General features: G+C 49.9%; 6 protein-coding genes across 6 annotated transcripts; 5 read left to right on the top strand and 1 right to left on the bottom strand.

The window, feature by feature from the left end:
* Positions 1-54: 54 nt before the first annotated feature.
* Aud_004094 (putative mitochondrial carrier protein) lies at positions 55-1,178 on the top strand (the record flags this gene model as incomplete). Its single annotated transcript, XM_043289036.1, has 4 exons — positions 55-220; positions 282-621; positions 696-1,026; positions 1,086-1,178. The coding sequence occupies 4 exons, from the start codon at positions 55-57 to the stop codon at positions 1,176-1,178; spliced, it is 930 nt and encodes a 309-aa protein (XP_043144971.1).
* A 429-nt stretch (positions 1,179-1,607) lies between these two features.
* Aud_004093 (putative C2H2 finger domain protein) lies at positions 1,608-2,093 on the bottom strand (the record flags this gene model as incomplete). The annotated part of the gene is made up of 2 exons (XM_043289035.1): positions 1,608-1,971; positions 2,053-2,093. The coding sequence occupies 2 exons, from the start codon at positions 2,091-2,093 to the stop codon at positions 1,608-1,610; spliced, it is 405 nt and encodes a 134-aa protein (XP_043144970.1).
* Positions 2,094-3,317: 1,224 nt separating this feature from the next.
* acoA (aconitate hydratase ACO1) lies at positions 3,318-6,162 on the top strand (the record flags this gene model as incomplete). Its single annotated transcript, XM_043289034.1, has 5 exons — positions 3,318-3,356; positions 3,607-3,684; positions 3,763-3,782; positions 3,891-5,835; positions 5,896-6,162. The coding sequence occupies 5 exons, from the start codon at positions 3,318-3,320 to the stop codon at positions 6,160-6,162; spliced, it is 2,349 nt and encodes a 782-aa protein (XP_043144969.1).
* Positions 6,163-7,078: 916 nt separating this feature from the next.
* Positions 7,079-8,185, top strand: Aud_004091 (putative metallo-beta-lactamase domain protein; the record flags this gene model as incomplete). The annotated part of the gene is made up of 4 exons (XM_043289033.1): positions 7,079-7,162; positions 7,253-7,265; positions 7,325-7,684; positions 7,764-8,185. The coding sequence occupies 4 exons, from the start codon at positions 7,079-7,081 to the stop codon at positions 8,183-8,185; spliced, it is 879 nt and encodes a 292-aa protein (XP_043144968.1).
* Positions 8,186-9,656: 1,471 nt separating this feature from the next.
* Aud_004090 (glycosyltransferase family 20 protein) lies at positions 9,657-11,475 on the top strand (the record flags this gene model as incomplete). The annotated part of the gene is made up of 5 exons (XM_043289032.1): positions 9,657-9,960; positions 10,058-10,430; positions 10,490-10,860; positions 10,920-11,259; positions 11,316-11,475. 5 exons carry the CDS (start codon positions 9,657-9,659, stop codon positions 11,473-11,475), a joined length of 1,548 nt encoding a protein of 515 aa, XP_043144967.1.
* A 741-nt stretch (positions 11,476-12,216) lies between these two features.
* On the top strand, positions 12,217-12,891 carry Aud_004089 (uS17 family ribosomal protein; the record flags this gene model as incomplete). The annotated part of the gene is made up of 1 exon (XM_043289031.1): positions 12,217-12,891. The coding sequence occupies one exon, from the start codon at positions 12,217-12,219 to the stop codon at positions 12,889-12,891; it is 675 nt and encodes a 224-aa protein (XP_043144966.1).
* Positions 12,892-13,259: the final 368 nt, after the last annotated feature.

Below are 13,259 nucleotides of genomic sequence, written 5' to 3'. Positions count from 1 at the left end.
GCAACGATGTAGGTAGCCACTGCTCAAGCTCTCGACCTTGAGAAATTGTTCTCAATGTCGTCGGACTTTTGGGCGGGATACCTCAGTGGGGCCATTGGAATCATAATCGGCAACCCTCTAGATGTTGTCAAAGTTCGATTACAAGCTGGCGGGGCTGATGCAGCTGGATCAACAAGCCGGAACATAGTCTCCTTTGAGAATGTGAGCTCCCTTGCGCGAGGTTGGTTGGCCCTCTCACGATGTAGGAACCTGACATAAGCACTGACATAGGTATTCTGTAGGTGCTGCTGCTCCCATACTGGGATATGGAGCGCTTAATGCGCTTCTATTTGTCGCCTACAATCGTTCATTGATGTTTATGGATGATTCGGTAAAGGATCCCACAAACCCTTTCGGCGTTTCGCTTTACAAAATCTGGCTTGCTGGTGCTGCTGGCGGAGTGGCCAGCTGGACGGTCTCATCTCCCACAGAGTTCATCAAATGCCGAGCGCAACTTGACCCCCGCCCTGGGATCTCTTCGTGGACAGTCGCCAAGGACATCTTTCGGACCCGAGGATTGACGGGTCTCTACTTCGGAGGAGTGATTACTTGCGCCAGAGACTCGATTGGCTACGGATTTTAGTATGCACAATGCTTCCCCCAGATCTTTCCCCGCCAGTTCTAGTCAGACGTTTATTTACCTATGCCACCCACAGTTTCTGGTCTTACGAGTACTGCAAACGTCTTATGGCCTCCGAAAATGATAACCCACATGAAACTGCTCTAAAAGTACTTCTTTGCGGAGGCATTGCTGGAGTGACCACATGGGCTTCTGTCTACCCGCTGGATATGATTAAGACGAGACTGCAAGCGCAGACAATTGCAACAGCACCCGAGTCCCGCCCACTGATACATTTACAGAGCAACCCACACATGCTGAACTCCTACCAGATCGCCAAAGCCGCGTATCGATCCGAAGGGTTAAAAGCCTTTTATCGAGGCCTGGGAATTTGTAGCTTGAGAGCTTTCATAGTGAACGCTGTCCAGGTATGTGTCCTCAACAGTGTCATCATCACCAAGTGGCATTTGCTAATCATGCGCAACAGTGGGCAACATACGAATGGCTCATGAAATATCTAAACCGTCCGTGCGATCAGACACAGAGCTGTGTTGCTGGAGTTACTGAAAGTATATATTAGAAGGCACATTTGTTGTGTTTAAGATCCAACTTGTAGACTATATTGCTGTATCTGGTATTTATTGCAGCTAGTAAATAATTTATCATAATACTCTGTAAGACCCAAGTAAATGTGGGCCAATGCTAGTAGAGGGCCGAAAATCGGCGATTTGAAGGTCACCGCAAACCGGAATTGGTTTGCTCGGTTTTGGAATCGCCAATAACTGGCGAAGTTCGGAACATGTGGTTTCATGAGCGGTTCAGACTAGCCTAGTTGCTGATTGGACGAAAGAGCTTCGCTGTTGCCTTCACTTCAAGCGACAATAACCTGAAGGTGTAATCCAGTCGTGCAGAGTTTGTTGCCGAGTTTGCAGCCTGGACACAGGGTCGAAGATAGTGTGTCTATCGAAGGTTGTTCTTTGTGGAGGATGACCGTTAGGCTATGGGCTGTCTAGTCCTCCATATCAACGACCGTTTCCTGCTGTCGCAACCCACTGTCGGTACCCAGACCGACAGCAGCCTCTGCGATTTTCTGTGAATGAGGCTCCTCACGCAGCATCCGCAATCTGTCCAAGCATCCCTCAGTCAGTTGTGATCGGTCCAAGAAGGCGTTCGCGCCGTTTACGATTACCGACCTTCTTTTGTGGTTTTTGCCCTTGGTATGGGCGACCAGGTTGTATTCGCTCTCAAACCATTTCGAACATTCAACGCAATAGTGCTTTCCCAGACCTGGAAGATCCTCCGCGTCCTTGGTGGCTTTATACTGCGTAAGGTGCCTGGGAGAATCAATGTCCGCTCGGACCTGATCGTAGTCCCTACAGAGACGAATGATGTTAGAGCTATCGGTTCTTCAAGTGTACCGACGAACGCGATGAGTGTGTCCCTGTATATCATACCTTGTTCTGCGCTTTGTTTTGATCTTCCTCAAAGCTCCCATCTTGAATATCTGTAGACCTAGTGTAGTCTGGACACTATTCACAAGATGGTCACAAATCGTTATCACCGATATACGGAACGATGCAAAAAGTTTTAGGCCTTTGGAAGCGGGTCAACTGTCTCGAAATTTCCGCCTCTGTCCATAAAGAGGGATTTTCTCGCAGTACTCGCTTTTGATTGGCGTGAGTTCTGGTTGGGCTTGGCACCGGCCCGCGGGATACCCCCTCGGTAGGCCTCGGCTCAGACTCGGTTTCAACTGCATACCCCCATAGAGTCATTACAACATCTTTCCACGTTCCGTAATTTATGACGTTTTCATTCTTTTCGGCATGTTGCTCCGTCCTAGGATCGTCCAGTTGCGATTCAGGTAAAGTAATGATCGTAGACCCATAACAGCCACCTTCAGGAGGTATCACTCGTGGACACCTGTCAAGATCGTTGTCCTTGATCAATAGGACTCTCTGTACTATTCTTCAACGTGGAGAGGACCAAGTAATCATTTTGACCTGGATGAGCTGTAGCGTCATGGAATTCAGGCATCTTCTACAATTGAAGCCAGTGGACCACTGCCGAGTTACCTCAGTACAGAATCAGAGTGACGATAGATAATTGTTGCCACATGATTGGCCCAGCGCTATTTCCGTCTCACATGCCCCAGAGTGGAAGCACGGGCATCAGGCCGCTTAGGTGTAAACCCCATTACATCTCCATACCGTTTTCTGTAATGAAGTTGGACATGGGGGTGCTAGGTACTCCTTAGGGCTGGCAGCAGCATTGCAAGGCCATTAATGATGGACCCTTTTCAAACACAGCTGATGAGCCTGTGGAACAATTTTTGAGGCCTCCGGTCATAAGGCCAAGAGAAATTCTCCAATTGTAATCAAGATCATTGGTGTGTGGTGAGCTTTAGTAGAATAATGGTGGAGGGCGGGCTTCCAGCCATTTTTCCTTGTCTCCGGTCGCAAGCAGGGCGCCGATTGTACCGAAAACGTATGGCCGTACTGTCACGAGCGGTTACGGGTCCTCTTCTCCGGTTCATCAAGAATTCTTTCCCACACCAAGCTTCCTTTTTATCTGCTCCATCTCCCTTTGATCCTTAACTCTTTTTCTTACTTACTTTCCCACTCCACTCCATTCTTTACTGCAGCTGCTTGTTGTTGCTGCTGCTTGGATTGGCTCTCGTTGGATGTATTGCGGCATTGCCCAACTCACATAGAGAGCTTCCATGATGATCTCCACAAGGCTTGCGCGCGCCGGTGCGCTGGTGAGTGAACTCTAGCTCGTAGCTCATCCTTCAGGCGTCTGCATTCATGTGCGATGATTGAAGGCTGGGTCGAGCCACCAAAATATGAATTCTCCAGAAGCTGACATGGTACCTCACAGGCCCCCAAGTCCCGACTTGTAAGAATCCCATGATCTCAGCTCGCCGCGCTGTTCTCCAGCGAGCAACTCAGAAGCCGTTGTCATGGCCACTTGACCAACAGTGCAGATGTACTGACTGATCTTTTGTGCAGTTCCTCGGGACCCGGGCCTTCGCTACCGTCGGTGACTCCCCTCTCGACAAGAAGGTCGAGATGGCCAACACTGAGAAGGTGAGTGGTCTTGTTCGGCCAGTCCAGCGCTGCTGTTTAGCTCGTTACGGGAACAGGATCCGCTAACGTATCCGCCAGGGTAACTACATCAACTACAAGTATGCTACAAACGCCCTTTGCACTGAGCCCAAAACAATCCGCTCATGCGGAGGGTCTGGAAACCAGCATTAATCACTGAGTTACTAACATGTTCGTCAATTTTTCAGGAAGATGTCTGAGAACCTGGACATTGTCCGTCGTCGCTTGCAGCGTCCTCTCACATACGCCGAGAAGGTTCTCTACTCTCACCTTGACGACCCTCACGGACAGGAGATTGAGCGTGGCAAGTCCTACCTGAAGCTCCGCCCCGACCGTGTCGCTTGCCAGGATGCCACCGCTCAGATGGCCATTCTGCAGTTCATGTCTGCTGGCATGCCCTCTGTCGCTACTCCTACTACCGTCCACTGTGACCACTTGATCGAGGCCCAGGTTGGAGGTGACAAGGATCTTGCTCGTGCCAACGAGATCAACAAGGAAGTTTATGATTTCCTGGCTAGTGCCACCGCCAAGTACAACATCGGTTTCTGGAAGCCCGGCTCCGGTATCATTCACCAGATCGTCCTGGAGAACTACGCTTTCCCTGGTGGTCTGATGATCGGTACTGACTCTCACACCCCCAACGCTGGTGGTCTTGCTATGGCTGCTATCGGTGTCGGTGGTGCTGATGCTGTCGATGTCATGGCTGGTCTTCCCTGGGAGTTGAAGGCTCCCAAGGTCATTGGTGTTAAGCTTACCGGTGAGATGTCCGGCTGGACCACTCCCAAGGATATCATCCTGAAGGTTGCCGGCCTCCTTACCGTCAAGGGTGGTACTGGTGCTATCATTGAATACCACGGACCTGGTGTTAAAACTCTCTCTTGCACTGGTATGGGTACCATCTGTAACATGGGTGCTGAAATTGGTGCTACCACATCCATGTTCCCCTTCAACGACCGCATGTACGATTACCTGAAGGCCACCAAGCGTCAGCACATTGGTGACTTCTCTCGCGAGTACGCCAAGGAGCTGCGTGAGGACGAGGGCGCCGAGTACGACCAGCTGATCGAGATCAACCTCTCTGAGCTTGAGCCTCACATCAACGGTCCCTTTACTCCTGATCTTGCTACCCCCATCTCTAAGTTCAAGGAGGCTGTTGAGACCAACAAGTGGCCTGAGGAGCTCAAGGTCGGTCTGATCGGTTCTTGCACCAACTCCTCCTATGAGGACATGTCACGTGCCGCCTCGATCGCCCGTGACGCTCTTAACCATGGCCTGAAGGCCAAGTCCCTCTTCACTGTTACCCCCGGTTCTGAGCAGATCCGCGCCACTATTGAGCGCGATGGCCAGCTCCAGACTCTGGAGGAGTTCGGTGGTGTCATCCTTGCCAACGCCTGCGGCCCTTGCATCGGACAGTGGGACCGCAAGGACGTCAAGAAGGGCGAGCCTAACTCCATCATCTCCTCCTACAACCGTAACTTCACTGGCCGTAACGACGCCAACCCTGCTACCCACGCCTTCGTCGCTTCTCCCGACCTTGTCGTCGCCATGACCGTTGCCGGTACCCTCAAGTTCAACCCCCTCACTGACAAGCTGAAGGACAAGGACGGCAAGGAGTTCCTGCTGCAGCCTCCTACTGGAGAGGGTCTCCCCGCCAAGGGCTACGACCCCGGCCGTGACACCTACCAGGCTCCTCCCGCCGACCGCGCCTCCGTCAACGTCGCTGTCTCTCCCACCAGTGACCGTCTGCAGCTCCTTGCTGGATTCGAGCCCTGGGATGGCAAGGACGCCACCGGCATCCCTATCCTCATCAAGTGCCAGGGCAAGACCACCACCGATCACATCTCCATGGCTGGCCCATGGTTGAAGTACCGTGGCCACCTTGACAACATCTCCAACAACATGCTGATTGGTGCTGTCAACGCTGAGAACGGCAAGGCCAACTCTGTCAAGAACAAGTTCACTGGCGAGTACGATGCTGTCCCTGCTACCGCTCGTGACTACAAGGCTCGTGGAGTTAAGTGGGTTGTCATTGGTGACTGGAACTACGGTGAGGGAAGCTCCCGTGAGCACGCCGCTCTGGAGCCCAGACATCTTGGTGGTCTCGCCATCATCACCCGCAGCTTTGCCCGTATCGTAAGTCTTTCAGGTTCCTCATTTTGCACTTGCACTATAAGGCTAACTCTCTTTTCACAGCACGAAACCAACCTGAAGAAGCAGGGTATGCTTCCTCTCACCTTCGCTGACCCCGCCGATTATGACAAGATCAACCCTGAGGACACCGTCGACCTCCTTTGCACCGAGCTCGAGGTTGGCAAGCCCATGACTCTCCGTGTTCACCCCAAGGATGGCAGCGCTCCCTTCGACGTTTCCCTGAACCACACCTTCAACGAGTCTCAGATCGAGTGGTTCAAGGATGGCTCTGCCCTCAACACCATGGCCCGCAAGTCCGGCACCAAATAAATTTAGTTGCGGCAGTCCGCTTGAAGTCTAAATCCTCCGCATTATGGTGTCGAAGGTTTGTAAATTATGTCTTGAGTGTTCCTAGCGATCACTGGGAACATCGTTTTGAGCGTCTGAGTTTAGTGCTATGTATCCTGCACTTGACTCGAGTTCGCAATGTTTGGGGAGTGGACAGCGGCCTTTGGGCCTGCTTTTCACGGTTCATGATGGTAAAAACGGTGTTTTGAAAATTTTAACGATTTGTGTTTCTTCGTTACCACCGAAGTTTTCCTTGTTGTTCTCTACCATCCTGAGTTTGGGTGGGCTCTATGGATATAGGCTTCCTTTTTTTTGCACACAGTCATTGTATGTTAGGGATCGCACGCATACCAAAGTCATTTCTTGTTATGTTCAAGGCCAGATTTTCGTGATTCATATCTTCCAGTAGCAGTTTGCCCTGTCTGGTTAACTCATATAATGTGGAAAGGCGAGACTGCTTCCCATGTGCGAAGTCCTTGGGGAGAGTCCATCCTATTTGCAAATGCCTCAGATATTTTATCGACTTCAGGCTGGAGCAATTGGAAGCTATACAGGCAATACACAGAAACCCACAGAAATTCACTAGCGTCCCTGACGACAGCTTAGCACCCCGCAACGAACACTACCTCGGCTACTAAGTTACCACTCTCATACTCCATCCTTTGGCTTAAGCAAAGGGAACCTGCCTAATTTCGGAAATGGCGATTAACAAATTGTAGACCACAGACCATTATAGTTGCGTCTAATTTGTATGGCTACCCTCTGGCTATTCCTGAAATCTCGACGGGCGATCCGATAGAAAGAAACACAGTTTGTAAGCGCCTTTGTGAAACCCAACAACTTCGCAAGCAAACTCCGCATATATCAACCATCATTAACATCACTTCCTACCTAAACCATGGCTACACAACTTGTCCCGCTCTCTGAAGTGGAAAGGCTCAGCGCTTCAGTAGTCCGGATACTTGGAGGAAATCCAGGGAAGGTGAGTGCATTCTTGAATATTAAGTTTTCGCGCAGAAGCAGATACAAATCAATGACCCGGTTCGAAGCTAATATGCGATCGATCTTATAGTTCACTCTGCAAGGTGAGTGGCTTACACAAAGTTCCGAAAACGAAGCAGGCATCTCATGCCGGATATCATAGGGACCAACACATATCTAATCGGACGGGGCCACCAGCGGATACTCATCGACACCGGCGAGGGCAAACCGTCCTGGGCAAACCATCTCAAAAGTGTGCTAGCTAAGGAGAATGCGACAGTCGACAAAGCACTCCTGACACACTGGCACCACGATCATGTCAATGGTGTTCCCGATCTCCTCAAGATTTGTCCACAAGTGACGGTTTACAAGCACCAACCAGATGAAGGACAGGTTGATATTGAAGATGGCCAAGTCTTCAGCGTTGAAGGCGCTACATTGAAGGCGTACCATACGCCAGGCCATACTGTGGACCATATGATGTTCGTTCTTGAAGAGGAGGACGCCATTATCACTGGTGATAGTGAGTCTTATTCTGCACTAGGTGGCGGTTCTATGTAGTCACCGTTGCGGCTGACCCTTTTTCCCACTTTTGCTTTTAGACGTGCTGGGTCACGGCACAGCAGTATTTGAAGATCTCAAAGTATACTTGTCCAGTCTGCAGCGAATGTCGAATCGGGTCTCAGGCCGCGGATATCCAGGCCACGGTGCAGTGATAGAGAATGCAACTACGAAGATCACCGAGTACATCAACCATCGGCAGCAGCGAGAGGAAGAAGTAATTCGGGTGTTACGGTATGGAAAGCTTGACGTCCCAGATAATGAACCTTCTCCAGAACGCAAGGCTTCATGGACTCCCCTTGAACTAGTCAAAGTTATCTACCGAAATGTTCCCGAAAGTCTTCACTTGCCTGCTTCGCATGGTGTCTTGCAGGTGCTGATGAAATTGGAGGCTGAAGGAAAGGTAGTCCATGACACAGAGACGGGGAAATGGAGCATAGACAATGGAAAGTCGGCATTGTGAATCGATTGATGATAGGATGGCGACATATTACTACTACTACTACTACTACTGCCTCGCAGCGGATGCTTGATTTCAAATCCGTCTCACACCTTGCTGTGTGCGCGATTAATATCGTGACATATACATGGTGTCTAGTAGTAGCTTAAGGTGACAGACAATGCTTCCAACCAGTGAAAGTGCTTCCGGTCTGATCCCAAAATCGACTATGCAAGAATTTCAAGAAGAGGTTAGGTTAATGTTGCAACAGCTGCCAGGCCATGTGAACCCAAATTAAGAGATTGGACTCCCAAAAACGCCACCTGTTGGGCGCCTACTTCACTCATATAAATACCATTGATAGTAAACCTGCAGGAGTTATGATTACGCCGCCAGCCCGTCATCAACCCACGATACCAGACGACTGGTGGTAGACCCATGAAGGAAAATTGTACATAAAGGATGCGACATATGGACGGGAAAAAATGGACTGTAGCGCGGGATTTGTTTCTTTCTTTGGTTAAGGGAAACCTGATGCCGTTATCATTTTTTTCTTGGAAGTGTTGGCATCATCGACGGCTTCTTCCTTGACTGGCCGGGAAGTCCAAGGCAACATTCCAGTTAGTCAGACTCTGACTTCACTTTCCTTAGGCTGGGCACATTGCCACAAACCTTAGGTTACAATAATGTACTGTAAGTTACCTCTCTGCAAGCGAATTGACAGACCTGGAGAACCTGCTTGTCATTGTTATTGTTACCTATCACTTATCTAAACTAAACTGGTTTTAACCGGTTACCCCTCTATCTGGATCTCACTGCCTATTGTTGTTATTAATATCACTATTTCGTATCAAACCATATACATGTATTGAGGAGGATCAAACCAGTATTTTTATGTTTCTCTCCCTTCCGGTCTCAACGAGCTGGCCCTGATATCATATATCCCATCCGAATCTCGCAGTCGATGAACTCGTTATTGAAGAGCAGGCCGCTTTCTTGCCCCCCATCAGTCTTTTTGCCCAAATCTGGGTCCGTTGGTCCGCGCGTTTGGCTGTTTGCTGGGCTCTGAGGTCACTCTTCCCCGCCAACCTCCAGCTTGTTTCTTCCTCCTGTCTGAGAGACAGTAGCGTCCAACAGAAACTTCGTTCAAGGCGTGAGTGAACTACCTGAGGATCAAGGCTACAACCAGAGAGGGCTACATTTATACAGCATTGGCCACCGAGATTGTCGGCCTCCCTGCGCTCTTATCGGCGCCCTTCATTCCCCTCACTGTCGGGATTGCTCTTAAGATCGTCCCCACCTTATTCTCGGCATACTCCTACGCTCCGTTAGACGTCAACCTGTCTTGACTTGCCTTTCTTCTCTTTAGAGTCGCGTTCTGTCTCTAAAAAGGTTTCCGATTGGGATAAACTTCAATTACAATCTGTCGCGGGACCGATCAGATATTCTCGATTGTGCCTGCCTGATATCCCGCAGCCACATACTCTGATACGCTATGCCGTCACTCGAGAACTCCACCCAGAACGAGGCGAGATTGCTTCTCGTCTCCAATCGGCTCCCCATTACTATAAAGCGCTCGGAGGATGGCAAGTATGACTTCTCCATGTCCTCGGGCGGGCTGGTCAGCGGTCTTAGCGGCCTGTCGAAGTCTACAACCTTCCAATGGTACGGCTGGCCCGGATTGGAGGTTCCCGAAGAGGAAATCCCTGTTGTCAAACAACGTCTTAAGGACGAATATGGAGCGATTCCGGTATTCATTGATGATGAACTCGCAGATCGGCACTACAATGGATTCTCCAGTTAGTTCACCATCTCTCACGCATTGTTGAAGTAGGCGGGTTTAGGCTTGCAGTGCGCAGTCAGAATAGACTACTGACAGCCTCTTTTATTGTCTAGATTCCATCCTGTGGCCACTTTTCCATTACCATCCGGGCGAAATTACATTTGACGAATCAGCCTGGGAGGCATACAAGGAAGCGAACCGCCTTTTTGCCAAAGCCGTTGCGAAAGAAGTCAAAGATGGAGACCTGATCTGGGTTCATGATTATCACCTCATGCTTCTTCCTGAAATGCTCCGCGAGGAGATTGGAGATAGCAAGGAAAACGTCAAGATCGGATTCTTCCTCCATACTCCCTTCCCTAGCAGCGAAATCTACAGAATCCTTCCCGTTCGCAACGAGCTGTTGCTTGGTGTGCTTCACTGCGATCTCATTGGGTTCCACACATATGATTATACGAGACATTTCCTGAGCGCATGCTCGCGATTACTGTATGCTTAAAGCCGCATTTGGTGTTGATTGACACTTGAAGCAGCTAACATATCTTCAGGGGTTTGGCGACCACTCCTAATGGAATAGAGTTTCAGGGCAAAGTCATCGCTTGCGGTGCTTTTCCAATTGGAATTGACCCAGAGAAGTTTCAGGAAGGTCTCAAAAAAGAAAAAGTCCAGAAACGGATAGCACAGCTCGAGCAGAAATTCCAGGGCGTGAAGCTCATGGTGGGTGTTGATCGTCTCGATTATATCAAGGGAGTTCCCCAGAAGCTGCACGCTCTCGAAGTCTTCCTCAGTGATCATCCGGAATGGGTGGGCAAAGTCGTGCTGGTACAAGTCGCAGTGCCCAGTAGACAAGACGTTGAGGAGTATCAAAATTTGAGAGCGGTTGTGAATGAATTGGTTGGGCGGATTAACGGTAAATTCGGTGGGTGCTCAGCAGCCATCATCACATCTTGGGCATCAATATCTGACTGGCGGATATAGGAACGGTTGAATTCATGCCCATTCATTTCCTGCACAAATCAGTCAACTTTGATGAGCTGATTGCTCTGTATGCGGTTTCCGATGCCTGCATCGTCTCTTCGACCCGAGATGGCATGAACTTGGTGGCATACGAGTATATAGCGTCTCAACAAAAACGACATGGTGTGCTTGTTCTGTCAGAATTCGCTGGCGCCGCCCAGAGTCTCAACGGCAGTATAATTATCAATCCGTGGAACACAGAAGAGCTAGCTGGTGCTTACCAAGAGGCCGTCACCATGAGTGACGAGCAAAGAGCCCTCAACTTCTCCAAACTGGACAAGTATGTCAATAAATATACAAGGTAGGTTCTCGATATCTCCGTCGCTGACCTGCTTAACCTGAGCTGACGACGTCAAGTGCCTTCTGGGGCCAATCCTTTGTCACCGAGTTGAACAGAATATCTGCGCACTCAGCTGGGAAATTCCAATCGCGAAAGGCCAAGCTGCCTGAAAATGCTGATGCTGAGAAGCCTATGAATGGTTCTGGAGAGCCAGACGAATCACAAAAGGCACAATGAAATTGCCCATTCTTTCTTCGCTTAGAGGATGAAGAGCTGGGATCGCTTGATGGGATGAGGAAGATTCCGCGCCAGTTTACGAGTTAGGCGCGGGCTTAATTCTGTCTCTGCTATGCTTTGTGTTCATTATAACGGAGACTTTGGAACGGAAACAACCAAGAAAATGATCACGAATAGATTCCTATGCCCGGGTAGGCATGACAGGCGGGAGGTTTTGGCGTCTTGTATATTAAGCACTGCCATAAGGTGTTTTTGTTTATCTTATGGGCCTCTTCATTCATTCAGATTCGAATTTCCGATATATGAGTTTGTTCAATTATATTTCGGGCTATCAGAATAACCTTGATCTCAATTATACTCTTTTTGCGTAAAGACGAATTGAAGGCGTGTCTTCGTACATGTCGGCTTTGCGATTGAAATTGACAAACAGTGCAAACAGCAATGGAGAAATTCTTGGGCAACTCCGCCATCCGCGGATTTCAACTCAGACATCACGATCCCATATAGGGCAATTCTGTCAATATCCAGGTGCTCATTGCATCTTTCGCACCTAATTAATATCCTGGGGACTGTGGTCTATTCTTCCCGGGTCCCCCGAGGCCACGACTTTCCACTCTCCGAACGACCGCTTCCCGGAAGAACAAAACTCTACCTCTTCAAGCAGCCGAACGGACATCGCCCCATTCGAGAACCAAAACCCGGTCGTTTGAGGTCTCGGAGAGATCAATCTCTTGCACAAAAATGCCACCCAGCAATATCATACGGGCAATGCGGCCCCTCCGATCCTGCATCCCCCGGTCAACAATCACCACCGCCTCAACCCAAGCTTCTTTCCTTCAGCCAACACGGTTAAACAACATCGCAGGCTCAGCAGTCCTCAAACGCACCGCTTCAACCACAGTCTCAGTCGCCAAACAACCACAGACAGCTCCCGAACTCACACCCTCGTCGACCATCGCACCTCCCTCCCTCCGCAAGTACCCCTACACCCTCAAAACCGGCACCGTCGTCTCTGTCGGCCGCATGGACCGCACCGTCCGCGTCAGCCACCGCCATACAACCTGGGACCCGTACCTTCGCAAGTCCTACCCCAAGATCACGCACTACCTTGTCGCGGACCCCCGCAATTCTCTCCGCGAGGGCGATGTCATCGAGTTCTCGTCCGGGTTCCCAAAGAGTCGCAATGTGCGGCATGTGGTTGAGCGGATTGTGGCGCCGTTTGGGAGTGCAATTGAGGACCGCCCGCCGGTTATGACGCGCGAGGAACGCGACGCCGTGCGTGCTGAGAAGAGAGCTGCTAAGTGGCAGCGGCGGGAGGCGAGGAGGTCGGAGGGTGGTGAGGTGCAGGGTGTGAAGGAGCATGTTGGACGGATCAGGGCATTGGTTTATGAGAGGGTTGGTGATCTTAGTGCGTGAAGTGGAGCGGTCTTAGGTTCTTCAAGATTAGTATTTGTATGAGGGATATGGGACTCCTGTATAGGGATTTGCGAGATAAAGTGTATTATACTGTGAACATTCATGCTCTTTTACTGCTCTTTGGACAATTGGCTCGTCGAAATACAAATCGAAATGGCGAGGAATTTATTCAGACATGCCTCATCTTCCGTTGCTCATTTTTGCCAGCTGCAACTGGCTATGAAGTGATAATTTATCTGTTTAGCTTCAGATATTTCACTACCACTGGAAGACTGACTGGAGTGAAATAGTAATGTGGTAGGTGCAATTCATTGATTGAAAAATGGATTCAACGGTATAGAACAATCACAGCAGAAAGGTATCTTGAA

This window comes from Aspergillus udagawae (genome assembly GCF_001078395.1).
Source record: "Aspergillus udagawae IFM 46973 DNA, scaffold_3, whole genome shotgun sequence".
Classification (NCBI taxonomy): domain Eukaryota; kingdom Fungi; phylum Ascomycota; class Eurotiomycetes; order Eurotiales; family Aspergillaceae; genus Aspergillus; species Aspergillus udagawae.
Note: the sequence above shows the minus strand (reverse complement) of the source record. Positions and strands in the feature narration are given on the sequence as shown.